The sequence below is a fragment of the Ogataea haglerorum genome, assembly GCF_019207285.1.
Source record: "Ogataea haglerorum isolate 81-453-3 chromosome Unknown 81-453-3_NODE_2_length_903871_cov_94.662503, whole genome shotgun sequence".
In the NCBI taxonomy this organism is placed as follows: Eukaryota; Fungi; Ascomycota; class Pichiomycetes; order Pichiales; family Pichiaceae; genus Ogataea; species Ogataea haglerorum.
This window is the reverse complement of record NW_025065152.1, coordinates 303,957-330,553: the sequence shown is the minus strand read 5'-3', so window position 1 is coordinate 330,553 and position 26,597 is coordinate 303,957. Positions and strand designations below refer to the sequence as shown.

The window sequence follows — 26,597 nt, the reverse complement described above, 5'->3', positions numbered from 1 at the left end:
ATTTATACTTTTGATTAGCTAATCAACAATATGGGGGCCAAGCTACACAACAGAAGACTCACGACACCGCTAACAGTTATGCCCAATACGCTTGATGTTTGGATCACTCAGATGCAATGCCTCCTATACAATGCATCTTCGGGCACCTTGCGGCCTGCTAGTGTTGTATATATAAAGATGTTTTTTCCCTGCTGTAGGTCAGAAAAAAGTGCAAAACAAGATCTTTTCCAAGGAGCTAAATCGCACTGATTCAATAATAGCCAGATTAGTCATATCGTGCCTCCTTTACGTATCCACTTTATCAACTGATAACCTTACTTTGGTTGAGAAAAAGCCCTGCGTACATATATTGGCGAGTGAATTTGAGTGGGATTATTATCACACCCAAATATTCCGGATTACTTACCTCATCGCACTGGAATTATTTTTCCAAATTCCAAACTGTGTTATCAAATGACTAAGAAGCTCTCACTCGAAACAGAACTCGTCCACGTGGACGACACTAACACCCACAATGCCTCAATCACTCCAGCATACATGTCTGCTACTTTCAAGGCCAAAGACCTTGACGAAATGGGTCAATATGACTACACCAGGTCGGGAAATCCTACTCGCTCAGCTCTGCAGAACCACCTCTCCAAAATCATGAAAGCGAAACATGTTTACGCTCTCAATTCTGGAATGGCCGCTTTGGATGTTATTGTCAGAAGCTTGAACCCAGGTGACGAAGTTGTCGCTGGTGATGATCTTTATGGTGGAACTGATAGACTGTTGACATATATCAAAACTTTCAATCACATCAAAGTGGGTCACTATGACACTACCAATTTAGAGCTCATTACATCCAAGATAACAAAGGACACAAAAATGGTTGTTCTGGAGTCGCCAACAAATCCTCTGATTAAGATCTGCGATCTAAAGGCCATTGCAGATCACGCTCACAGGCAAAACCCGGATTGTGTGGTGGTTTTCGACAACACCATGATGACGCCTCTGTTCATGGCTCCTTTGGAGCTGGGAGCTGATATCCAATATGAGTCTGCTACAAAGTATTTGAATGGACATCATGACATTATGGCGGGGGTGATTGCTACTAACAATGACGAGCTGGCCAAAAAGGTTTTCTTCGTTATCAACGCTACAGGCGCTGGCATTGCTCCTTTCGACTCTTGGCTGCTGCTTAGAGGCCTCAAGACATTGGCACTGAGAGTGGAAAGACAGCAGGAGAATGCCATGAAGATTGCGAAGTGGCTCGAGTCGCAAAATATAAAGGTCAGATATCCCGGATTGGAGTCTCATCCACAGTACGAGCTCCACAAGAAACAATGTACAGGTACTGGAGCAGTGCTGTCCTTTGAAACGGGAGACGTGGCTGTTAGCAAGAGAATCATTGCGGCGTGTAAGCTATACTCTGTTACAGTGTCGTTTGGGTATGTGGCGTCACTGATCTCTCTTCCATGCTTGATGAGTCATGCATCGATCTCTGCGGAAACCAGAAAAGAAAGAGACTTCCCTGAAGATCTCATTCGGTTATGCGCCGGTATTGAAAGTGTGGACGACTTGATCGAAGATCTTTCTCAAGCTTTCAAAGTCGCTGGATTTAGATGATTTTAGACGTATAATACATGCTACATCTTGGCGTCCACCTAGTAATCCGTGCACCAGCGCCATAAAATTTTTCTGCGGCAAGAAATGATTGAGTATATCAACAGATAAAAAGGAGGAGAAACAAAACCAGGAAAAAGCATTAGTTACGATTGAGTTAGTAGTCTAAGAAGCGGGCGATTGTTATGAAAACCTAAATCCAATTTATGTCAGCCTTGCAACGTAAAAGATCGGGTTCTTCCAATACTACTCAACAGGTCAATAGAAACATAATAGCCTCACACTATCAAATTGCACAAAAAATTGGCGAGGGCTCGTTCGGTATCATCTTCAAGGGCTATGATTTGCTGAGAGACAACCAACCGGTGGCGATAAAGTTTGAGAGCCGAAAGTCCGAAGCCCCCCAGCTGAAGGACGAGTTCAAAGCGTACAAGATTCTCAACAGTGCCATAAACAATTACCTGCGTGATGGGCCTGAGAACGATAACCACCACTATCTTTCAATTGAGGGTATTCCCAAGGTGTACTATTTTGGTCAAGAAGGTTACTACAACATCCTCATAATCCAATTACTTGGACCTTCGCTGGAAGATTTGTTTGAGTGGTGCGGTAGAAGATTCAGCGTCAAAACGGTGGCCCAGGTGGCCAAGCAGATGATTCAGAGAATTCAATTTGTTCATGAGAATGACCTCATTTACCGCGACGTCAAGCCCGACAATTTCCTTATTGGCGCAACCTCCGACGACAACCTGATATACTTGGTGGACTTCGGAATGATAAAGCAATACAGAAACCCTGTTACCAAGCAACATATACCGTATAGAGAACGGAAGTCGCTGAGCGGCACTGCACGGTATATGTCTATCAACACGCATCTGGGAAGAGAACAATCAAGGCGAGACGATCTGGAATCTCTTGGTCACGTGTTTCTCTATTTTTTGAAAGGAGAGCTTCCGTGGCAAGGACTGAAAGCACCAACTAACAAGATGAAGTACGAGAAGATCGGGGAGAAAAAGCAAGCCACTTCAATTCAGCAGCTCTGTCATAAACTACCGAAATCGTTTGCAGACTACCTCACATATGCTCGTAACCTGCGGTTTGAAGAAGAGCCTAATTACGAGTATCTCATATCGTTGATGGATGCCGCGCTAGAGGACATCGGCGAGGTGGACGATGGCTATTACGACTGGATGAAGCTGAACGATGGGAAAGGCTGGGATTGGAATAAAAACAAGAAAACTAATCTCAATGGATACGGGTCTAACAATCATCATGCTAGCAGACAACACAAGTCAAATAAGGCTTTCGCACCAACGCGGCGCGTTTCGCAGCATACGAAGAGCGATCCACACGAGAGCCAACCGCGGTCGAAAGTGGATGAGAACACTCGGCTTCTTTTAGGAGCTGCTAACGGCCATTACGACTCGTCAGGAGATCCGTACCAGCAGGACACAGAGGAGATTCCGGAAGGGATCTTTGGCTTTTTTAAGAGCGTGTTCTGTTGTTGTCTGTAGTGTATAATAGAGGTAGAATGATGAGACGAAAGTTCGAAAATTTCTGATCGCGACGATAATATTCAATTCTTTATTACACCAGACTATTAAATCATGTCAGTGTTTGAGCTTGGTGATCGTGCGCTAGTTTATCAAGGAGAGTTACTGTATGAGGCCAAGATACTCAAGATATTTTATCCCTTGTCAAAGATAATCAAATCTAATGACGAGAAAACTAAAGAAGTTGTTGAAACCGCACCAGAACCGATTTTCCTGGAGAAGTATCGATCATCAAAGGCTTATTTTGTACACTACAAAGGATGGAAGTCCAAGTGGGACGAATGGGTCACACCAGAAAGAATTCTGCCATATAACAAAGAAAACTTAATCAAGCAAAAGGAGTTGGTTCAAAGCCATCGATCTGGCGAATCATCGATTTCGAACCGACCTAAAGTAAAACTTACGCTGAAAAGCGGGGTCAAGCAAACGAGCAATGGATCATCGAACTTCTCTGAACCTTCCAAAAGGGCCGAGTTGAAAGTCCAAATTCCTGATTCGATAAAATACGTTTTGGTAGACGACTGGGAAAATGTGACTAAAAAGCGCAAGCTGGTTCACTTGCCTTCTAAAGACTGCATTGCCAACATTGTAGCTGCATACACCGCACAACTTCAACTTTCTTCGACGACTCAAGACGATCCTGCGCTAGACAATAAGCTTGAAATTGCTCGCAGCCTAAGGCTCTATTTCAACCAAGCGTTAGGCTCCTTACTTCTTTACCGTCATGAAAGGACACAATACAAGATGGTGTTGGAAAAATTTCCTGATTGTGAGATGTCGCAAATCTATGGTATAAATCATCTACTGAGGCTTTGCGCCATTCTGCCCAATTTAGTGATACAATCGACAATGGACCCACAAAGCATTTCTCTTGTACGTGAGTTCTTGGAGGATTTTTACGTTTTCTTGTGCGCAAACCTGAAAGAGCTTATGGAAGATTACGAAAACGATCTGCCCACGTATTGAATTTAGATATAGGTCTCTATATCATCGATATAGAGATTGAGTTGCCGCATCAGCTTGTCAAGAGGCGCTTGTTCGACTAAGGTTACATCGGAATGATTACTGGGTTTGCGAAGTGACTGCTGCACAGACTCGCGGTGCAGCCCGATGTAACTATCGTCAAGACTAATAAGCTTCCCGTTAGACGAATTCAAGTTGATGATACCGGTTTTGGAAGACTCAATGGATGTGCCACACTGGTAGCTTTCATAATCTTTTCCTTCAATGGAACACTTGACCGGACTGTCTCTGAACACGACGTCCTTCATATTCCAATAGATAATACGTCCGTCTTTGGCTCCTGTAAAGATACTGTTTTCCGAAACCCATTCAACGGCTGTGATGGCACTTGAATGGCCATCCATGGTGGCGAGCGGCTGCTGTTTTCGAATATCCCACAGCTGGATGCTGTTGTTCTCCACTGCAGCACATAGTTGATATGGGTTTTGTGGAGACCATTCTATGAGGCGCGTTTTGGTGTGCTTGTACGAGAGATATGTCGAAGTGCAGAGATCTGTTTGGGTTGCAGATCTCATATCAAACAGCCTGATACCGAAGGATCCTGCAAAAGCAACCAGCCCGTCGTTATTTTCACTAGCTCCAAAGGATTTTATACCCCGGGCTTTGTTTTTGTAGAGAGGACTCGAGGATCTTGAAGTATCCCACAAGAAAATGCTCTCTTTGTAGATAGACATCATAGAATTGGCCAGACAAGACTTCCACGATTTCGGGCTTATCTCGATTTGAAAGTTCTCCCCAATATCTGTCGACGAAGTATGCTTTCTGTGGTTGAACTGCTTGATGAGGTCGACGTGGGTCAAGTTTGCAGACCTGATGTTTGAAATAAGAGAGAGATTAGCAATGCCATTAGTGTGGCCAGTCACCATCAGATTCAAATCATTTGTCTCGTCAAGAACATTGTGCAACCATTTTATAGAGCAGACATTTGGTGCACTAAAACTGGTTAAATAACCAAGCAAGTTCTTCTCAGTGTCCAGACTGAATATTTTGATATTCTGGAGACTTGAAGAAGATCCAACGGCAACCAAGTCCTGGCTGACGTCCAAACTATTCAAAAATTCGTATGGATTTAATGGAGAACCGTAATCGATTTTCCAGTAGCTAGATTGCAAACCCTCTTGCATAGGCGACTCATCGATTGGGTACATTTAAAAGAATGACTAAAGTTGGATTGGGTATGGTAAATAGAGGCCAGTGGAGAAACTTGCCCCTTTATATTCCAGCCATGTGTTTTACAGTTTGAAACATCTTCGAGAAGGCTGGATCGAAACGAATTTGTTTTCGGTATGCACTGCCCGGTTTGGAAGTCCAGCCGGTAAAAATTTAACTTCGCTAAGGTTGTATATTTTTCGTATCCGGCTCCATATACGGTGTGCTCGTCCACCTTGAGGAAAAAAGCGTACTGGCGTACCGACCTTCTTTTCGCAAAAGCAAACTGGTTGTATATGTAAATCTTTTATTGCGATTCTCCAGTTCAGCAAGCGGAGTAATGAGACGCTTTGGTGTTCATGTGCCTTGACTAATCTACGTCTGATTCTGCAGCAGGCAACTTTCTAGCATGCTGGAGATATCACAAGATCTAGCTTTCAGTGCGCCTGCTATATCCGTAATTAACTGAGAATAAGCCAATGCTTAGGTAATCGCGGGATTAGAGGAAGGAAAAATATCAGAAGGCGATATTGACTAATTGATTTGTTTGTAACGTCATCATACCCATTTTACAGTTACAGTGGTGGGTTTTGCTTGACTATAAAGTGAAAAAGACGGGTTAGGCAACTGCATTAATTGCTTTTTTAGGGTATCCAAGTTCATTTACTGCATTGTGACCAGTTTGTCACCAAAACTATAGGTAACCTCCTTTCAAAAACACAATTCTGCTTTTTGGCCTACAATGTCAACGAGGTCTAAAATTCGGGTCAGAGTGATCGCAGCTGAGGGACTATGTAAGCGAGACGTTTTTCGGTCCCCCGATCCTTTTGCAGTTTTGACGGTCGATGGCGCACAGACGCAAACAACCGAAACTGCCAAAAAGACTTTGTCACCGCACTGGAATCAATCTTTTGAGTTTTCTGTAACGGAGAATTCCATACTGATCGTACAGATATTTGATCAAAAGAAGTTCAAGAAGAAGGATCAAGGCTTTTTGGGTGTCGTCAATATCAAAGTCGGAGACGTTATCAATTTGAACGACACATCGAGCGAGCAGACCGTCGCTGAGGAGTTGAAGAGGTCTAACTCACATTTGACTGTTTCAGGAAAATTGATACTCACGATTTCGCATCAGAATGCTTCTGCCAGAGACTCCAGAGATCCTTCCAATTTTGCGCAAACGAACACATCAGCGCAGACACCTGCGTCTACCATAGCTTCATCTTCAGTTACCAGCCCAAGGGCTCCGGTGGATACGGGAAACCTAAACAATCAATTCCCAGGCTCTGCTGCTGCCGCGGCTATATCGTCATCCGTTAGGCCCCCACCAGCAAGACAATTTTCCTCGTTCGAAGATCAGTATGGTAGACTTCCACCTGGCTGGGAACGGAGAACTGACAATTTTGGCAGAACTTATTATGTTGATCACAACTCGAGAACTACCACTTGGAAGAGACCTACACTGGACCAATCTGAGAGCCAGAGAGAACAGGAAAGGGAACGAGCAAGGGAGGCCGAAAGAACGCAATACCGTAATAGAACTTTACCTGAACCTAATTCACAGGTAGACCAGGCTACTGCAATGACCATGGCAGCTACCGGAGCAACGAGTCCTGGCCTAGGTGAACTTCCTCCAGGTTGGGAACAACGTTTTACCCCAGAGGGAAGACCATATTACGTTGACCACAACAGCAGAACCACCACATGGGTTGATCCAAGAAGACAACAATTCGTTAAAAGCTTTGGTAACAATGGGGGCTACAATGCCCAACGATTGTCAGCGATGGGCCCACTTCCAAGTGGTTGGGAAATGAGATTAGCCAATACATCTAGAGTTTATTTTGTCGACCACAATACCAAAACTACGACCTGGGATGATCCAAGATTGCCATCATCACTTGACCAAAATGTTCCTCAATACAAACGTGACTTCAGAAGAAAGCTGGTGTATTTCAGATCGCAACCTGCAATAAGAATTCTGCCAGGGCAGTGTCATATTAAGGTTAGAAGAGATCATCTTATGGAAGATGCTTTCCGTGACATTATGAGGCAAACCCCAGAGGATTTGAAGAAGAGGCTGATGATTAAGTTTGAGGGAGAAGAAGGACTGGATTACGGTGGAGTTTCTAGGGAGTTCTTCCAACAACTTTCACACGAAATGTTCAATCCATTTTACTGTCTCTTCCAGTATGCGTCAAGTGACAATTATACCCTTCAAATCAATCCAAACTCGGGCGTGAACCCGGAACATCTGACGTATTTCAAGTTCATTGGAAGAACTGTTGGTTTGGGTGTATTCCATCGTCGTTTCCTGGATGCCTTCTTCGTGGGTGCGATGTATAAGATGATGCTTCATAAAAAGATTGTGCTGCAAGATTTGGAAAGTGTGGATTCTGAGATGTACAAATCTTTGTGTTGGATGCTCGAGAATGATATCACCGACGTCATATACGAGACATTCTCGATTGAAGAAGATAGATTTGGAGAGAAGGTTATCATTGACCTGAAACCAAACGGTCGAAACATCGAGGTGACGAATGAAAATAAGAGAGAATACGTTGAGCTAAAGACCGAATGGATTATCTCCAAGCCCGTGGAGGCTCAATTCAAGGCATTCATGGACGGATTCAACGAACTGATTCCGCAGGAATTAGTTTCGGTCTTCGACGAAAGGGAACTGGAGCTTTTGATTGGAGGACTTGCAGATATCGACATTGAAGATTGGAAGAAACATACAGATTACAGAGGTTATCAGGAGAGTGACGAAGTGATCCAGTGGTTCTGGAAATGCGTGAGTGAGTGGGAAGGAGAACAGAGAGCGAGGTTACTACAGTTCACTACCGGCACGTCCAGAATTCCCGTCAATGGATTTAAAGATTTACAAGGATCGGATGGTCCAAGACGTTTCACTATAGAAAAAGCTGGAGAGCCAGACCAGCTTCCAAAATCGCACACTTGTTTCAACAGAGTGGATCTGCCTCCGTACAAAGATTACGAGTCGCTGAAAAAGAAGCTCACTATTGCTGTTGAAGAGACTATTGGATTTGGCCAAGAGTGAGCTATCCGTCGACCTGTTAATACGAATTCCTTTTTCTAATTTATGAGTATCTTGAACTGAGAGGTTTAGGAGTAATATGATGTATGTGTTCTTGGAGACACCACTTTGTGTTATTCAACAGTGATGTACTATGATGCACAACATTAATTTATCCTTAGCCAATCGGAGCCTCGCATCCTAGGGTCATGACAAAACGCCATTCAAAAAGGAGCTGTAGATCAATGAAGAAGATCTACATCGAGAATCCGATGAAAAGGAATAAATGAATATCAAATTTTTTGATTCGATATTTCAGGTAAGGACTGTGTAGGGGTGTGTCCGAGGCATCAATTATAATCCCAAATGTCACTGACATGCATTCATGCTAAGTAATGGTATATATTTCTATCAGCTTCATCTCTTGCCAAGTACTCTTTCTCAATCAAGTCTTCAATTCTCTGCTTAATAAAGGAAGGTTGTGGTCTGAATCTGTTGATGAGTTGACGAATGACCTCGTTCACCAGCTCCTGGTGGTTGGATTGTCTGCGAGCTTTCATAATGCGCACAACCGCAGCCTCAGTTTCAAGAATTCTTGATTTGTTAATGGCATCCATAGTCTCGGATCTTTGCGAATCGTCTTCAACCTTCGAGCCAGAAGAAACAGTGGAAACCTTTATTTTTGTTTGAGGAGACTTGAACTGTTCATTCACTGAAAAGACATCCGTAGGGTGAATGTCCTTCGACATTGGATCCTTCTTTAGTAGTCTGGTTCTGGAAGCTACAGAAATAGATTGCAAATGCCGTATCAAGTCTGGTTTGGGAATCCTCGTGATTTCATGAATCTCGTCGAAAGTGTACTCTTGCTTGCCCGAACCCTCTCTAAAGCACGACAAAATGATAATAGCAGAATACGTTGACATATTCACTTCGTACGTCTTTTTCGGATAGTGAATTCGAATGTCAACAGTACCGAAGTTGGGAGCCCACGTTAAATTTCGTCCACCATATTTGGTCATGTAAAATGATTCGTATCTATTCCTTAGGAGCTCTAGCTCTTCTGGGTATCGCACCTCACTCAACGCTTTGTTGATAGGCATAGGCCAGAAAGTGGTCGTCAAAATCGACGTTTCCATATCCAGCCTTCTACCATTGACTTTGCGAATTTCCTCATCTCCAGAGAGTTTCCGGTTGAAGTCGCCTGATAAATCTTGTGAGGTCTTGATATCTTTAAACATCCCTTCAAATTGCGATGTAAATGATGAGCCTATTTCTTGTTTCAGTTTTGTGATCATGTTCATTTCGATATCGTTAGAGCTTGATTTCTGTTGCAGCAGACGCCTTGCGAGATGATTCTTGTAATATTTCTCAAAAACATCCTTTTCTTTGATGAACCGGAAAACGATAATCGATTTGTCGAGTAGATTTTCTACTTCTTCCTGCGATTTGTCCTTGAAGGATTTTTTAATACCATCGTCAATGTACAGCGAGAGGTATTCTGCAGTTTTATTATCAAGATTCAAGAACTCGGAAAAGGAAGATTCAATTTCTCTCACGACACCTGGATTTCCTTCAAAAGAGTTCTTGATTATCGTGTCATACTTCTCCTTGAGATCCAAGAAATTTTGAATCCAGCGCACAGCAAATTGTGTAGCGCTTTCTTTACCACTTTTCTTCTTTGCCCTTTTTTCTGGATCCCGTTCCTCAGCGTTCTTTTCTTGAAGTTCCAACTCCTCCTTTGTTTTGCTATTCAGATTTTCACAGTTACTTAGAACGTTAAGTCGAAGCTGTCTTTTAAGCATTTCAAACTCAGAATCAACACGCCCAATGAGTCTGTACAACGAAGCCAACATCTTGAAGTTGTTTTCACTAATCCAGTTTCGAAGCCCATCATTTTCAAGTTTCATTATTGACTCCATATTTCGCGTTATCAGATCGTTGTCCATCAGCTCGATAAGTTTCGGCGATGTCACATCAGGAAGGTATAATTGAATCCGCGCCTCCTCGTCTTGGCTAAGTTGCATCACATTATCAATGTATATCGTTCCCGATTGGTATGCAAGAAGCTCCGTAGCCTTCTGCTCAAAATACGAGTGACTCTGTTGTAGTAATACAGGCTCAAAATAACGAAGATAGTAATTCTCCCCATATGGAACCTTGTCATTTGAATCCATCGATATTGTCTCTGAAAGTGAGCTAAACATGAAGATAATCGCCTTGATAATGAACTTGTCAATCATTTCACCATGCCTGCTGCGATTGATGTATTCAATGATGATTTCAATGGCAGCCATTCCAATTTCGTTTTGATTGTATTTGATCACACTATCTCTGAAAGCTTTAAGCCCGACATCGTAGATCAGCGGTAAGTGAAACTCTTTAGCATAAACCCTATCAAGATACATCAGCACATCACTGATCATACGCATGCTCAGCAAATGGTCCTCCCAGACATCGTTTAGTTTTAACAAGAACGTTCTGTTATCGTCACTTTTGAGACTGTCGAGAAGTTGCATACGAGTTTCATTCAGCAAATACTGTTGTATGGCGAGCTCCACATGGTCGTAGAGCATCTTTCCCTTCTTGCGCAACACTAAATTGTATGCCTTCCGGTAAAGTTCCTCAAACGACAACTTTGAAGCATTTTTGTGTTGAATTTCCTGAATCGCGTCCCGGATGACGGCCCATGTCTTTTCAAAATCGATCTCGTCAGAAACGATCTTCTTGGGTGGCCGAATCTTGGTCCGCCCACGAACCCCCCAGGCGTTAGACATGCTGATCTGAGGAACTTGTAATAGGTTACGCAGCCCAGAAAAAAATGTTTTCGCAAACATTCCTTATAATGGCATCGGACATTCTGGACGTGTTCAACATCAAGGAAGAGGCTCGAGTGCAGCCAAAGAAGCACGCCCGCGCAGATAATGACTTTGGGACACAGTCAAAAAAGAAGAAGCATGCCATGAGCAGGGAGTTGTACAATCTTATCGGTACCAATTTGCCTCCTGTCGCTGTTGAGAAAGGCTTCAAATTTAAAGACAAGATCAATTCAGGGAAAGCAAGTCCGTGGGTGTGGGCACCTTTCAAAAATGAAGCCAGGTCAGACGAGCTTGAGCTTCACCACTGGGTGAAAGGCCTGGTCGCGCCATCAGATGAGAAAAGATCATACAATTTTGCAAAATACAACACATCTCTTGATATTCCATCCTTCAGCAAGGAAGAGTATGATGAAAAGCTAAAGGATTTGAGCGAAGACTGGGATTATGACGAAACCAAGTATTTATTTGATCTGGCTAAAGACTATGATTTAAGATGGGCGGTGGTATACGACAGATACGAGTATCGCAACGACAAACACAGAGGCCTCGAAGATTTGAAAGAACGACTGTATTCTGTATCAGCAAAGCTTTTGAGCTCCAACCCTGATGGCACAAGAGATGTTGCTTTGATCAAAGGACTTGAATCGTTTGACAAAAAACAGGAACTGGAAAGAAAGCAGTATCTGAACCGTTTGATCCATAGAGCCCCTACAGAAATTGCCGAAGAAGAGTCTTTGGTCATCGAGGCCCGAAAGTTTGAACTAGCCGCGAAGAAGATGCTGATGGAAAGAGCACAATTGTTGCAACTTCTTGACTCGCCCCAATCTTCCGCCTCGATTGAACAATACACCACGTCGTCTGGTCTCACCCAGCTCTACAATTCTCTTATGACTGTGGACAAGTCAAAGAAACGGAAACCGGAAGTTCCAGTTCCTCCTCAACTAGGCCCAAACGCCATTCCTCACACTCAACAAATACAACAAGCGCAACAACAGCATCTAATGAGACAACGCCAGGGGAAAAAATCGACTTTGTCGCAAAGATTGTATGGAGGCAAACAGGAAATATCACAACAGCAGGCACAGTCTGAAGTTTGGCAACTTCTACAATCCAAGCTCACAGCTGAAGAGATGGAGGTTTACGGATTGAGGTTCCACGACGAGAAGTTGCAACCGGGAGTGTATATTCGTTCTCAGAAGCTGTCAAGTTTCAAGCCTGCAGTGCAGGCTAAGGTGGCGGAAGTCTTGAATGAATTGCAAATGTCCATGAAACCTACCCTGCCTACAGCAAATGTTTGCTCGAAGTTTGATCAGTTACTGCAAAGCATTGCTACTTTGATTGATCTAAAGAAGCAGACCGATAAGTTGAGCGGGGAAGTGGCTCTCATTAAGAGTCAAAAGGGAGTTGAGTAAAGCGATATGTATAATAATAGCGACAATTACAAGCAGGTATTTATCTTTCAAGATTGATGGCGTTGCCGAATTTAGCGTAAAGCAGCTTTTTCAAATTATTGAGGTCCTGATCGATGTCCTCAATCTGGCTTTCTAGCTCTCTGATTTTAGAATCCAGCAATTCTTGATCCTTCTCCAATCTTTCCACAATCTCAGACTGTTTCATCAAAACAAAGGAATCGCCAATCTTATAATTCAGTTTCTCATCTTCGTCTACAAGTTCAATCTCTAGTGCCAAATCGTCAAGATATTCTTTCTCCTGTTTGTTCTCGTCAAGAGTTGCACTCAACGCATCTCTCTTCGAAATCAGTGTTGAGAAAGAGTTGATCTTTTGCTGGTCTTGCCAGGTTACCTCCGTGGTGTTTTTCTGGCCCTCCGGTAAAAGTTCCATGTTGTGCAATTGAATTATTTCCAGGAAATATTTTTTTGCTGCGCTAACATTAACGCGTCATGGCAAACGTTCAATCTAAAGAGCTTATTAAACGGTATCTCACCGACTCAAAGGAATTCCAGCAGCTACTATCACGAGATAGGTTTCACTCAATTGTTCAGTTAGTCTGCCGTAACCGACTATTGAGCCATGAGGAAACCCAGCTTTATGATATACTATCAAGACAAAAGCAGAACACTCTTGAGCGCGTTGAATTGAGTATTGACCAACTGGATTTGAGACGAATAAACAGAGACAACAATGAGACTACAGTACCATTGGAAGATGCAAGTCTTTTGCAATTGATACAATCGATGGATCAATTGAACCAGTCTCTTGAGTCACGAATAGAGGCTATAGAGAAAGATGTGAAAGTCGAGCTAGAGGAAATTAATGACCAAATAGATGCTTTCAACGACCTCAGGTATGGAAGCATCAATTTTGAAACGTCAATTGAATCATTGTGTACGGATTTAGGTCGACTCGAAAATCGCTTATTGGAATTGGGAAAATAGTTATACATTTATATGCTGATCTATATCGGCAACATCAAATTCGTCGCCTATGTACTTGAAACTCTCGAACTTCCAATTCAAAGAACATGAGAGATGGAGCATGTATTTGTTACCGCTCTCAACACCTATAGCTCCAGTTCTTTTGGAATCCTTTATATATATTAAACGGCTTATGCGGGAATGCAATAGAGCCATTGCACACATAGTGCACGGCTCGTGTGTGGTATAGACATGATAGTTGAGACAGAGATAGTTTGTAGGAGTTGAAGGGTCTGGATGAGATTTTCTACGCTGCAGCTCGTTTTTTGCAATTTCGTCAATGCAATTCATTATTGAATGCTTCATAATGTCCGATGAATCGCGCAAGTCAAACTGCTGTGCCATTATCTGATCTGTGGAGGGGTCAACAAAGATGGTAACCACAGGGAGTCCTTTACTCGTTTTGGACAAATCCGAAATCAATTTCAGGTAACTCTGTACTTTCAGGTTGTAGAACTGCTTGTAACTTTCGTTCAGCTCTTGTATCATGGGGTTCCCTTTCCAAACAATAGGCCAATATTTTGCTGACCATTCCGCGTTCAAGTGTTTGTCAAAAGGCTTGTTAATTGGAACTTTTACTTTTTCGATGCATGTGCGTTTCAACGGGCCAAACAATATCTTTTCGAGCTCTTTTTGGCTGATCTGATCACAGGCACAAAGAAGAACCTTCAGCAAAACTCTCTTATCCTTTTCCACTTTCAAGAACCGCTTCAAATGCCGCAAATTGTTGGAACTCTCTTTGAATTCGTTTTTGATTATTGAATTTATCAACGAGGATTCTTTTGGTTCAATGTATACTATCCAGTGATCAACCAAAAAAGGCTCCACGCTGTCTTGGATTTGTACTCTCCGATATTTCTTATAAAAGGTGAAAGTTTCATAATCTATATCATAACTCATGGTACATGAAAATATTAATTTCCCATGAGGTTTGATCAGTATGTTGACGAAAACAAAACATCTGATGATTTTATGCCCTTGATCCATGACCTTTTTGAGACACGTTGGCATGAAACAGAACGTAAGATAGAGATTGAGCGAGTCAGAGACCATAAGGTTCCATTGTCGCTGGTAAAGCCTAATTACAATCACGAAGAACTGATCGATATTTTAATCAAACATCTGGCTGATAATCACTATGAAAACGCTCTGATCAATGGCCTGGTGACAGGGGACGATTTGGGAGTAGCCAACACCTATGGATTCAAAGGAAGAAACGTTGTCACCAATCTATTGAAGTCTCCGGAATTCAGACTTATACACACAATCATAGGAACGGAGACATTTTTGGATCTTTTAATCAATCACACCGCACGAATGGACAACGTTTATCTTTGGGGCGAATTGAACGAATGCAATTACAAGTCACAATGCAGATCATCACAATTGAACATAAGGAACATTCTCTATAGTGAAATATGGTCCTTGCAGCGGCTCGACCCCCTTCCTGAATCTGCCTCTTTGATTAACGACGTCTTCAGAACGAAAAACACATGCTATCCAAAACTTGAGTTTCTACTTGAGTCAATGCGCACCTATCACATGAATCATCAACCAGATTATCCATATATATTAGACTCGATTTGTCCTGAACCAAAAAACATTAAGACTAACTTTGACTTAGCGGTGGAAAAACCATGCGTGATCAAATTTGTCACCATTGTTCTTGAAAAGATCATGCCCAAGGAACTCTTTGGGTCGCCTCACAATAAGTCAGTGCTATTCAAAAAAATCGCTGAAGTTCTCAGTAGTCATAAAAAGGATTCCATTTATGTGTGTAATGTGGCCAAGAACTTCAGGATCACAGATATTAACTGGCTGGTACCGGGCAGAAAGATGAGCAAGCACGAGTTCATGAAAGCACAGAACACGTGGCTCCAATTTATCTGGTGGTTTTTCAATTCGATGCTATTCAAATTGGTAGCTTCTTTTTTTCATGTCACAGATATCTCCCAATCTTTTGAATTACTCTACTATAGACATGATACCTGGAGACGGATCTCAAAAGAATTCAAAGATAAATATTATGGTCTGTTTCTGCAAAGGAAACCTCAAAATCTGAATAGCTATTTCACTTATGCGAAAAATGATGATTTCATTGGTAGTCTGAAACTGCTACCGAAAGCTCACGATTTTCGATTTATCACAATGCCGTTCAGGGGTTCGGGGAAAAGTGTATTCGAATACATGGATCGTTATAAGAACGAAGTGAGGATAGCGAATCTTGTTCTTTCACATAAACGGAAAAAGAACTGTATTAATTCAGTGAGTGATCTTCCTTGTGAGCTGTTGAAATATAAAAATCAGATTAGTGGTTCAGTATATGCAATAAAATTTGACATCCGACAGGCCTATGATACCTTGCCCAGAAAATTGATACTACCACTGATATCCGAGCTGCTCAAGGAGATTCCCGAAACCTTTCAATTTCACATTGAACGCTATTTTGTGCTTAGCGCCCCTACTGCTGCTGGCAAACGAAAACGCCGCAAGCTTTCAGTCCTGAAGGGATATGAAAACACAACAGTCTCAGATAAAGTGCTAACCCACGCTAATAGCCCCTCAGTATTGAAGAAGAGTGAAATTATGAAGATCGTCGAGCAGCAACTCGAACATGCAGCTCTGCTCTCATCATCAGATACGTTTCACAGAAAAAGAGGTGTTTTCCAAGGCTTTCCGCTCTCCGGGATCTTTTGTGAAATTGTCTATGACAAGCTTACGGAATACCTGCTCTCGCTAGGAAGAGGGAATGTGAAAATCATCCGCCTTGCTGACGATTTTCTAATATTGACAACGAAGATGGACATACTAGCAAAGTATCAAAAGCTTATTGAGAAACGCATTCCCGAATTCGATGTTCTGGTGAACAAGCAAAAAAGTGTTGTATCCGAGGATACTGTTGATTTCCTTGGGACAACAATAAATTTGAAGACATTAAGCGTCACGAAAAATCTTGTCTCCTATGATCTCACTCCAGTGCGAGTTTTATCTTTCAAAGCCTTGTACTCCACTCTAGTGATTCATCTCAAGCAGGCATTAGCGTCAGATTTTTTCAGTGCAGACATCAATGACGAGAAGACTTTGAAGCAAAATTTGCATATCCTCCTTCAATCCCTGTCTTTAAGATTTAAAAAGTCGAAAAAATCGGTAGCAAGAAACGACAGGATGGAAGCTTCGAAGTTTAACCAGTTTTTGCTACAAATAGAAAAGTTGATACTTACGAAAGTGGGTACATCATATCTAACGTATATCCGCTCGCTTCTCAAAACTTTCTGACCAGCATGAAATGTCTCGTTTCTAATCACCGTTCATCATTATTATTCCTATGATCGCCCTGGATCTCTGATGACTCAGCAGTTTCGTCCTGGGCCTGGTTGCCAATCAAAATCTCCCTCTCCTTCTCCCTAACTTTCTCGGCTTTCATAATGGCCTCGACCCTGGAATCATGATCTGGCTTCAAACTGAGAACTTCGTCCATTAAGGCATTTCTCATTTGGCTTATTGAAACAGATGGGTCTGGAGGAGGAAGAGCTATGCTTCCACCACGCATCAGTTTTGGATTTTTCTCCAACTCTTCAACGCATTTCACTATCAGCGCATATGTATCATCCGCAGAACTTAAATCTTCCTCAAGCAAATGTATAATAGTCTCCTGCTCTTTGAAAAATTCTTGCTCTTCCAGGACTGCAGTAAGCTCTGCTTGCCACCTGGCGTTCCAGTTCTTGCGTTCGATGGACATATATTGCAAAAGCGAGGAAAGACTCGTTTTGGTCATCTGAAGTTCTTTTTGAACATGAAGAATTTGTTTTTGTGTAGGCTTGCTTCCACGCTTGCTAATGTCCAGTTTCAAAGCTTCAATGATGTCTTGTAAGTCATCAATTCTAGTGACCAGGTTTTCGCATTCCGAACTAACCTTACGTTTGCATTGTTCCATGTAAGGGTCGCCAATAACTCCCTCGGGAGATAGAGATGAACTTTGAAAGTTTTCTACTAGCTCCAGCGCATCTTCAATTGCCGCACCAACACGCTTTTTTAGTGCTTTTTGTAGCTGTCTAGCTTTTGTAAGTTCATTTTTGAGAGTCTCGATTTCAGTCGTGATATCAGTTGAGGTCAGATTGGAGTCTGATGAAATGACTGCTGGCTCTTTCACGACTACACTTGCTCTTGAATCTCCTATACGACCACTCAAGTTCGCTTCTAGCTTTATAATCTCATTCCGCAGCGTTTCTGTTTGACTCTTCATCTCTTTCATTAATGTGGTTGTGAAATCAGGTTCTAAAAGTGATATAATGACAGAATCCGTGACTTCTGAGGTATCCTCAAGCTCGTATGCAATGTCTGTTGGCGACATCTGTATATAAATGGGCGGAAATTCATTCTCAGGCACATATCCAAACTTTTCTGTGAAAAGGGTGCGCAATTGAGTGATTGTGGTTGGTAATTGAATCTGTGCTTTTTTGATGCGTCCTTCGAGCTTAACAAAAATAGTCTTCCTACTATCGAAAGCCTCCTCTAAAGTGATCGATGGAGCTGTGAGCTGCTGATGAATCTCCGACTTTTTGATGTTTTTCGAAACTTCTGCTTGCAAAGGACTGCTTGGTGGTTCCGGGCTTAACGTCTGTTTCTCAGACGGAGCCGGGGAATTGCGAGGGCTGATAGCATTCATGGACATTATTTTTGAAGTTTGGTAAGCAGAGAAACGCTTCGACGCTTTCCTCATAAGAGAGCGATTGTTTTGAAGACGAGATATAGCATCGTTTTGAGACTCCGATGGCGGTGGAGGAAGCGGAGGACTAGTTGCGGAAGCAGACACATTAGCTGGGCCCGAGACAGAGCGGTGGTTTTGAGACTTGCGTTTTTCAGCAACTGATTGAGACTCCGCCTGTTTTTCTTTCAATATCTTCATCAATTCTGCTACTATTTCACCAACTTTTGGAAGAAACATGTCGAGCGTGCTTTGTGACGGCTCCAAAATTAGTGATTCCTCTAGCACTTTCCTTAATAAATTCGGAATGTCTTTAACATCGCTAGTGTCAACACCACCAGCCACGTATGCTCTTCGAAGAGCCTTGAAATCATCACCCACTTGAACGAATTTGGCAGAAACCTCACCAACAGAAGCGGTTTTGTTGGCCCAGGCAGTTAAAGATTGGAGCAAGGCTTTGGTGGAGGTGAGCAACTGCGCGGTGGCAGACGATATACTCATCGGAGTCTGCAAGTTAGCAGCACGAGCAGGTAAACTTACCGATTTACGTTTCGACGGTGACTTCGACGTCCGCGGAGTCGTCTGGTGGGGTGAAGACATTGTTTAGATATTTTTTAGGTTGAAGTTGTGCTGACATAATTTTTCTGCATAAAAAAACGCGTTATACATCAGCTTGATAGTGCACAGGTGGTGTAACGGTTGGATGGTTGAGTTTGAAGTGCCAAACTCTCCCGTGCGAGAGGATGAAACGATCAGCTGGGAACTGGTTGAACAACTCTTGGCTGCTGTTTCATCTGATCGTAAGACCACGGTACAAGACCGCATTAATGAGATGTCAGGAAGGAAAACGCGCAGACACGGGTTTTGCCAGCGGCATGTCTACACTGCGGATCTGGCCGAATACCTCAATCTGGCATCTCGCACAGACTTAGAGCGCATTTCTCGAAATGGTGTCTCTGATGGACGAATCTTTTACCTGCTCAACAGAAAGTACATCAAATTACGACATTTCTATGAACGGCATAAAGTTGCAAAGCATCGCTTCAAAAAGAAGAACTTCAATGTGTACCTGGAAGATTTTAAACGCTACCAGGCTAGCCGTGGCCGCGGTGGTAAAGCCTACTACGAGACCATCGAGGATAAACTCAGTTCTATCGCTGATCGTCGCTACTTAGTGAGGTTGCAAAGAATGGAACTTGAGCAGGTGAGCACAGACGAAAGCGAGGAATCTGTAGAAGAAATTGACCCGGTGGTAAATGAGTCAATTAGTCTCCTATCTGATGAGGAGGAGACAGCAGCAAAGGGGGTTCTGCCGTCGGCAGTGCAAAACACTACTGTTGATGCCGAGAATAGCCAAGTGAGTATCGACCTCTCCTCGCCTCCCACTACTCCCGTGAGTGTCCGATCACTAAGCTCAGCCCCCCTAGTACAACAGGATGCTACACCGGGGCCTGTCAACTCCCCGGGCGCCTCAACGAAATCGCCACAACAGCCGCGCACTGGCACACAACAATTGCTGGAGGAGTTTTCGAATCTTGAACCTGACTACAGCCGCAGGACACGAAGGCATAAATTTTCGCAAGACCATGTGTATGTCACTGACATAGCAGTGTATTTGAGTCTATCTTCGGTTTACCAGCTGAACGATCTTTATGACCAGGGAAAATCCTACAACGAAATCATGTCATATTTGGAGTCTGTTTATTCTCAGAGACGAAAGGAACGTGAGGAAAAAGAGATCGGCTACGGTCCTTTTTACAAGCCAACGTTTGCTGCGTACCTTGCCTCCGAAACTCACAAGCTGGCAGAGCAGAATAATGTTGCGAAAGAGACAGCCATGAGCGATAGTGGCGAAGATGAATACGTGGAGAATGAACTCCCTATCTTGTCCTCACCTGTGTTGGCACCAGACGCGCACAGCGAGAACGATAATCTCTCACTGATGGAACTTCCTTGTCCTGAGGGTTTCAAGGAGAACAGTCAAGATAGTCAGGAGGACGCTTTCGTATTTCGCAACCGTCTGCTAAAGAAAAAGAATGCTTTGGCGGGCGTGCTTCCGCAATCATTTTTAAAGCTCAACGAGCCACAGTCGGTCACCAGGCGACAACGAGAACCACGGGCACCGCGACCAGGCCTTGCACGGAAGAGGAATCATAAATACTCCAGGACTGACGAATTTGCCGATTTCTTGACCAATGGCGATCTCCAAACAGAGATTCGGCCATTCAAGTACGTGGAGACAAGAGCGAGATGCACGCCTTTTCAATTGGAACCAACATTCGAGTCTACGGAAAATGTTAAGGTTATTTCTTCTCCATCTTCCGACTCTGATGTGAAAGAGCTTTTTGAAGTGACTGTTAGGAAGGACTATGCAGAAGAAGATCGATCAGCAGGCATTGATTACATGCTTAGCAGAGCCTCAAAAACTAAGAGAAAGGCGAAGAGCAAATCTAAAAGACCACGCACTGGCACATATAGACGGCCACGAAGTGAAACTCCCTCACTAAGATACGGACGTAAGGCGATTCAAAGAACCACAGAGTTTCTTTCGAAAAGGCCCCTAGAACAAATGATATGGATTAGTGATGAGGATACAAGAAACACAGACAAACAATCAAGAAACATAGAGAAGCGTACCCCAATAGCAAGCCACAAGCGCAGAAAGAAACTTGCCATTACAGGAAACCCGGGAGATCCAGAGCATTTTTATTACCAGAGACGTCGGATTTTCGGCACTGCTCAACTGGAAGCTATAGCAAACGAGGAAGTGATGGAGGTCAGGCAACCACTACAGAACAAAACCAATTCATATACTAATGTCTCGGATAGGCTGGGTAAAACTCATTTGCAAAAGGCATTCCATATGGGAGACTTGAGCCTTGACAGATTTCAGGATCTTGACTCTTCCACGTCCTCGTTGATTAATTCCAGACTCTTCCATGCTTGTTTGGACGAGGATGGCAACTACTACAAGCCCGAACCTATCGAATTCTCATTCGGAAACCTGCATTACTCACTTGACAACTCCAATATAGAGAAAGCTCCAAGATTGACAGAAGTCTTGCTGAAGCAACTATTTGCATCTCTTGCTAAAGAAGCATTATCTGAGGAAGACCACAACAGTGTTAGGAAAACCTACATCTGCATTCTGCAATTGACTTGGAATATGATCAGATGGAGTCGGCACGATTTCATAAGATTTGCGAAGGTCCTCTTATCCTCGTCTTGGACGTTTTTGGATCTTACAATTAAAGCAAAAACCAAACTTCTATATGCGCCCTTTCATCTAACCCTGACTACTCTCGCAGGTAGGATTATGAGACAGCTCAAGGAAGATCATCAAGGTTTTGATCATGTCATAGTAAAATTGCAGAGACAAATCAACAGACTAGCATGCTCGGTTTCCAAATCTCATTTCTATTACGCATTGAAGGATGACTCAACTAAGTTTATGGAATCGATGCTGATGTTTCTTGCCTTGTGTCCAAACCCTTGGAATCAGGTAGCATCTTTGGCGAGAGAGTATGAGCTGTCATTCGAAAACGTGGTAAGTTATCTGTATTTTGTTCACTCCCAGAGGCCAGTTCTAGTTGATTGGGAGTTTTTCATGCATGAAATTGAAACTCTAAAAGACCCTCTTGATATACGGAAGTCTCGAGCTGTTCTATCAACGGTCATGAAAATTATCAAGGAGCTAAATTGGAATTTCGAGGAGCTTTTACTGGTAAAGATCTATAGACTCATCAGCTACCATCGCTTTGAGAATACTGGAAGTATGAAGAGAGTCACAAGCAATGTGCCGTTGTCCCTCACCATTTCTGAGTCTGATGGATTCCTAGACATGTACATCAAATTCCTGACTCTGTATGTCCAGCAATATATGGAACCAGAGAAAAGGATGAGCTTGATCGAGAAAGTCACGCCTGTGAGCGACATCAGCACGTGCACTGCTAAACTTCTTGGGAATCGAATTTGCCTTCTTATGGTGATGACTCGACTATTCAAGCATGACTTTTCGAAACAAGTGGCCAATGTCTTCGGGGTTTTGATTGGGCTTGGATCATCATCGGCAAATGAGCATACTCTCGATCTCGTTAGTTCTTACACACAATGTCAGTTCGAAGTCTTCAAAAAAGCTCCTCTGGCGCTTCTTCGTGGATGCTTGGTTCAAGTTGTCGATTCAATCAACAGCTTAAGGCTGACCTCAGATGTATGCTCCGATAAATTCCGTTATCTGGCGAAGCAAATATGGGATGCAGCTATCGATGATAAAGAAGACGGCCGAGTTGGTCACTACTTGTTGGTGTTTATCTCTTTACTGAAAATTCGAGTGTCGCACCTTTCAGTTGTGATTCAAAGAACGATAGACGTCATTCGAAAACTTATTTGGATGAAGCCGGTCGCTTTCCAAAAACTAACTCCCAAATTACGAACAGAGTTACTTTCTGCGCTGAAATCAATTGTGCTAGCGCCGGAATTACTCAGCGAATCCCTTAAAAAGTCAAGTATTCATCTTTGGGTGCATATTAGCTCTATCACTGGAGTTGTTACTGATGCTTTGATTCACCTGGAGTGGCAGTATTTTGGCACTGCCCATACGAGGTCCAAGTACGAGTTGGCATTCTTCACATCAGTAATGACATTTTACAGGGATCAAATTTCAGCTAGCTCATTCTCGGAAATGTTCAGGGTATTCCTCCAAAAGCTTGCTGATATATGCACCAGAGACCTTTTTGATTTCTGTAAGCTTCTGGCACAACAAAACGGACACAGTGGATATCTAGAGTTTAGAACTGGCAAAAGCCTCTCGGATATGTCGATGGAGGAATTCTCGGATCAAATAATGCGTGTTAGCGTTCGGATTCTCGCTCGTTTGGTGGTTGCAGCTAAAAGAGGCAAGGAACAAGATGCCGACTATCTAAAAGTATTTGTGAGGTCCTTGAGCGACGTATACAAGAGATCTATCGCCCAGGGTAAGTTCGAAAAACCTAAAGAAGATTTTGTTACGCTGATCCGGTACCTCAATACCGTTGCAAGCTCTGTTTTACAGACAGTGCCAGAATTTATTGACTTGAGGCATGAATTGGCAATTGAGGACGTGCAAGCGCCACTTAACGAACGCTTTGAATCTACAGACAATATGACAGACCTCATGATCCTTCTGGAGAGCGAGTATATCAACTCGTTGATCAATTACAAGCTTGAACTTTTTCGGGATGACGTGGTTTCAGATCTTGATGAACTGCCAGTGCTTGAAGTCAATCCACTTCACAAATCGGTGTTTTATTCCCTTTTGACCATTATCTCTCTGCATTTGCATCAACTTTCTTTTGACAAATCCCATTGGATTCATCTTCGAAACTGGCTGGATATAATTGTCCTTGCTGTGAAGAAACGTAGATCGTTTTCGCAGGCAGATGTCTGGACTCTAGTTAGATTGATCACCTTGTGTTCTGAAATCGGGAGCTATAAAACATCGAACGAGGATTCTTGGAGGCAATGCTCTGAATTGATATATGAGCTCTTAAATCACCTATCAGTTGCTTTTCTGGGCTACGATGATATGGCAGATTTCAAGAGATTGTTCATATTACTGGAAGCTTTGGACGAGCCAAAGGAGTACTTGAGATATGCCTTCGAAGTTCCTGAAAACCTGCTAATGGAATTCAACGCTTTGTACACCGAATATTCCAGCCTACTGGTAACAAGACTACAAGGCCGTGAAATCACTACCGTTAACTGTGATCTTGCAGGGTCAAAAGCTCTTGCTGAGCAATCATGTGGAATATATGGCCCTAGTTTTCGTGCTATGGCTTCCAATGATTTTGAAGGAATTGCATTTAATTAAGTATTGCTATCCTCTTTTTTAGAATACAATTGTAGGGATATAAAAATATCCCTAATTCGAGGCGCTAAGAAAATTAAAAAAAAAGTATCTGATCTTAATCACTTCTTTGATGACTCTCAGTTCTGGGAGAAAGGTCAACAGTGCCTCAGCAGTAGAAGCTCAAAAGAAAATAGCAAATGTGCAAGAACTAGGTCCCCCGAAAGAAAGCAAAAAATCTCCCTCGTATGGCGCATATCAAAATGATCAAGAGAAACAAACTAGGCTGAGAAGAAATACGATGCAGTTTCCGGTCCCTCCCCTGTCTACTTCTCCAGAACCAGCGGTCATAAGACTCAAGAGCGTCGATCGATTTTACTCAGGGAATCTACAAGCAAGTGAGCCGCAGGTCATTCACTCTAGCTACCCTGAAGAGAGATCCACTTCTCTGGAACCCGAATCAATTGGAATCCGTAGAATGGAGCACATAGAGGGCTCTAATCTTATTGTTTTGTCCAGTGCATCTTCAACCAACTTGCTATCGCAGTTTGATCCCTATGAACAAATTGTCAGAGAAGGAGATTCGGGGATGTCAGCTAGCGTTTCTGGTCCCCTTGACTCGGATGACCTGAAAGGCGAGCAAGCTTCCAAGCTTTCAGTACCGAAAGTGAGAAGTCCGGATAATGACAGCCCCGGTGACCGGCGAAGCGACTGGTCTGAAGGACAAAATCTTATTCAAAAATTTGGATATCTATCGCCAAACGAGATAGAGGCATCAGTCAAGAGCCAAAATGAAAAAGAATCAGTGACCGATGTCGAAACTGAAACATTGCGCTCCTACAATAGATACATGACAATCAAGGAACATAGGCTTTTTGAAGGTGAGGATAGAGAGAATGCCATAAACTCTGCTGCTTCTATTACAGGGATGTCCAGTAAAAAAGGATCTCTGTCTCAACCATGGGCCTTTGGAGATGTCGATGCACTTGAAAGAGCCAGTGTCAAAAGCTCGAAGTCCGAATTCTCCTTCAGCAGAGCAAGTGTGCGGAAGTACACTGGAGGATCGACAAGGAAAACCATGGTTGATTCTGAAGACCGCAAGAAATCAGTGGAGTTCAAAGATACAGAACAGGAAGAGTTGGCTAGTTCCGAGGCGGTATATCAGTACCGTCTCACGATGTCTCCCTGGATTGGAATTTTCTTGGCCTTCGTTTTTATCCTTTTACTTATATATGCAACTTTGGTGTCCATCAAAGCGTGGTCTCCTTCCAAAGTGGGACGAGAGCAAGTGGCTCAATATTTTCAGACGTTGGATGAACAGGAGAGATATCCGGAAGTCACTAGCATTTTCGATGATTTCAATCTCGGCAAAGGCAAGCTCTCAGAGAGCTTTTTCTTTCGTAACAACAATACCCTTCAAAATAACGACACTCAGATTGATCACTCGATGGTTAATTCATTCAAAGGCATCAGCAGCAAATACAAGGGCGATTATGAGATAAGGGCCCTGATGGAGGATGACAGATTGAAGCAATCCTTTTATGGTCTATCTTACGCCCCAAGAGGGGTAATCGAGCCGATGTGTCAAGTAACAGAAAGAGATGTTTTATTGGATGTCGCGCTATTGTCAAGAGTCACGACTAGAGTCAGAACCTATGGAACGCAATGCCGTCAGGCCGAACTTATCCTGAAAGCTTTTCAGGAGCTTGATTTGAACATGACAATTGCTCTTGGAGTGTGGATTGGAGAAGACGACCATTCGAACTGGAAACAGATGAATGAAATGAAGTGGTTGCTTAGCAATTTCCCGAAACGCTACTTTAACTCAATTATCATTGGAAATGAAGTACTCTTCAGAGAAGACAAAACCGTGAGAGAGCTAATATCGTACGTGGAAGAAGCAAGAACTTATACAAAGTCCATTGGATGCGGTGACATTCCAATTGGGACCTCTGAGTTGGGATCCCAAGTCAAACGTGAAATGGTTGAAACGTGCGACTTCATCGGTGCTAACATTCATCCTTTCTTTGGAGGCGAAGCAGTAAAAGCAGGAGTACAATGGACAACAGATTTCCTTGAGCAACAGGTGTTGCCATTTGTCCATAATATACGGCCAGAAGTTCAGGTCGTCGTTACGGAAGTTGGCTGGCCGAGTGGTGGCGGGCAGTACATGGCTTCAGTTGCTGGGAAAAAGGAAATGCAGCAATTCCTTGAATCATGGGCATGTTCACCCATGACACAAAAGTTCGCATGGTACTATTTCGAAGCCTTTGATGAGCCGTGGAAGAAAGTGTGGCATGAAGAAGGTAGTAAATGGGAAACCCAATGGGGATTCTTCACCCATGACCGGAAGCTGAAAGAAGCAATTAAGCTTCCTGAATGCGTAGATACCGTCAACTTTTCCAATGGTCTTGGGAAGAATGTTAGCAGAGTCCAATGATACAATTTGAATC

The 26,597-nt window shown here is 43.0% G+C and overlaps 13 protein-coding genes across 13 annotated transcripts; 9 read left to right on the top strand and 4 right to left on the bottom strand.

Annotated features, from left to right (window-relative positions):
- Positions 1–453: 453 nt before the first annotated feature.
- On the top strand, positions 454–1,608 carry KL911_000762 (uncharacterized protein; the record flags this gene model as incomplete). The annotated part of the gene is made up of 1 exon (XM_043201052.1): positions 454–1,608. The coding sequence occupies one exon, from the start codon at positions 454–456 to the stop codon at positions 1,606–1,608; it is 1,155 nt and encodes a 384-aa protein (XP_043056326.1).
- Positions 1,609–1,811: 203 nt separating this feature from the next.
- On the top strand, positions 1,812–3,119 carry KL911_000761 (uncharacterized protein; the record flags this gene model as incomplete). The annotated part of the gene is made up of 1 exon (XM_043201051.1): positions 1,812–3,119. The coding sequence occupies one exon, from the start codon at positions 1,812–1,814 to the stop codon at positions 3,117–3,119; it is 1,308 nt and encodes a 435-aa protein (XP_043056325.1).
- Positions 3,120–3,212: 93 nt separating this feature from the next.
- Positions 3,213–4,124, top strand: KL911_000760 (uncharacterized protein; the record flags this gene model as incomplete). Its single annotated transcript, XM_043201050.1, has 1 exon — positions 3,213–4,124. One exon carries the CDS (start codon positions 3,213–3,215, stop codon positions 4,122–4,124), a length of 912 nt encoding a protein of 303 aa, XP_043056324.1.
- Positions 4,125–4,126: 2 nt separating this feature from the next.
- KL911_000759 (uncharacterized protein) lies at positions 4,127–5,329 on the bottom strand (the record flags this gene model as incomplete). The annotated part of the gene is made up of 1 exon (XM_043201048.1): positions 4,127–5,329. The coding sequence occupies one exon, from the start codon at positions 5,327–5,329 to the stop codon at positions 4,127–4,129; it is 1,203 nt and encodes a 400-aa protein (XP_043056323.1).
- A 743-nt stretch (positions 5,330–6,072) lies between these two features.
- On the top strand, positions 6,073–8,388 carry KL911_000758 (uncharacterized protein; the record flags this gene model as incomplete). Its single annotated transcript, XM_043201047.1, has 1 exon — positions 6,073–8,388. One exon carries the CDS (start codon positions 6,073–6,075, stop codon positions 8,386–8,388), a length of 2,316 nt encoding a protein of 771 aa, XP_043056322.1.
- Positions 8,389–8,747: 359 nt separating this feature from the next.
- KL911_000757 (uncharacterized protein) lies at positions 8,748–11,138 on the bottom strand (the record flags this gene model as incomplete). Its single annotated transcript, XM_043201046.1, has 1 exon — positions 8,748–11,138. One exon carries the CDS (start codon positions 11,136–11,138, stop codon positions 8,748–8,750), a length of 2,391 nt encoding a protein of 796 aa, XP_043056321.1.
- Positions 11,139–11,206: 68 nt separating this feature from the next.
- Positions 11,207–12,592, top strand: KL911_000756 (uncharacterized protein; the record flags this gene model as incomplete). The annotated part of the gene is made up of 1 exon (XM_043201045.1): positions 11,207–12,592. The coding sequence occupies one exon, from the start codon at positions 11,207–11,209 to the stop codon at positions 12,590–12,592; it is 1,386 nt and encodes a 461-aa protein (XP_043056320.1).
- A 40-nt stretch (positions 12,593–12,632) lies between these two features.
- On the bottom strand, positions 12,633–13,022 carry KL911_000755 (uncharacterized protein; the record flags this gene model as incomplete). Its single annotated transcript, XM_043201044.1, has 1 exon — positions 12,633–13,022. The coding sequence occupies one exon, from the start codon at positions 13,020–13,022 to the stop codon at positions 12,633–12,635; it is 390 nt and encodes a 129-aa protein (XP_043056319.1).
- A 59-nt stretch (positions 13,023–13,081) lies between these two features.
- Positions 13,082–13,576, top strand: KL911_000754 (uncharacterized protein; the record flags this gene model as incomplete). Its single annotated transcript, XM_043201043.1, has 1 exon — positions 13,082–13,576. The coding sequence occupies one exon, from the start codon at positions 13,082–13,084 to the stop codon at positions 13,574–13,576; it is 495 nt and encodes a 164-aa protein (XP_043056318.1).
- A 963-nt stretch (positions 13,577–14,539) lies between these two features.
- KL911_000753 (uncharacterized protein) lies at positions 14,540–16,891 on the top strand (the record flags this gene model as incomplete). Its single annotated transcript, XM_043201042.1, has 1 exon — positions 14,540–16,891. The coding sequence occupies one exon, from the start codon at positions 14,540–14,542 to the stop codon at positions 16,889–16,891; it is 2,352 nt and encodes a 783-aa protein (XP_043056317.1).
- A 25-nt stretch (positions 16,892–16,916) lies between these two features.
- Positions 16,917–18,920, bottom strand: KL911_000752 (uncharacterized protein; the record flags this gene model as incomplete). Its single annotated transcript, XM_043201041.1, has 1 exon — positions 16,917–18,920. One exon carries the CDS (start codon positions 18,918–18,920, stop codon positions 16,917–16,919), a length of 2,004 nt encoding a protein of 667 aa, XP_043056316.1.
- A 103-nt stretch (positions 18,921–19,023) lies between these two features.
- Positions 19,024–24,168, top strand: KL911_000751 (uncharacterized protein; the record flags this gene model as incomplete). Its single annotated transcript, XM_043201040.1, has 1 exon — positions 19,024–24,168. The coding sequence occupies one exon, from the start codon at positions 19,024–19,026 to the stop codon at positions 24,166–24,168; it is 5,145 nt and encodes a 1,714-aa protein (XP_043056315.1).
- A 109-nt stretch (positions 24,169–24,277) lies between these two features.
- Positions 24,278–26,584, top strand: KL911_000750 (uncharacterized protein; the record flags this gene model as incomplete). The annotated part of the gene is made up of 1 exon (XM_043201039.1): positions 24,278–26,584. The coding sequence occupies one exon, from the start codon at positions 24,278–24,280 to the stop codon at positions 26,582–26,584; it is 2,307 nt and encodes a 768-aa protein (XP_043056314.1).
- Positions 26,585–26,597: the final 13 nt, after the last annotated feature.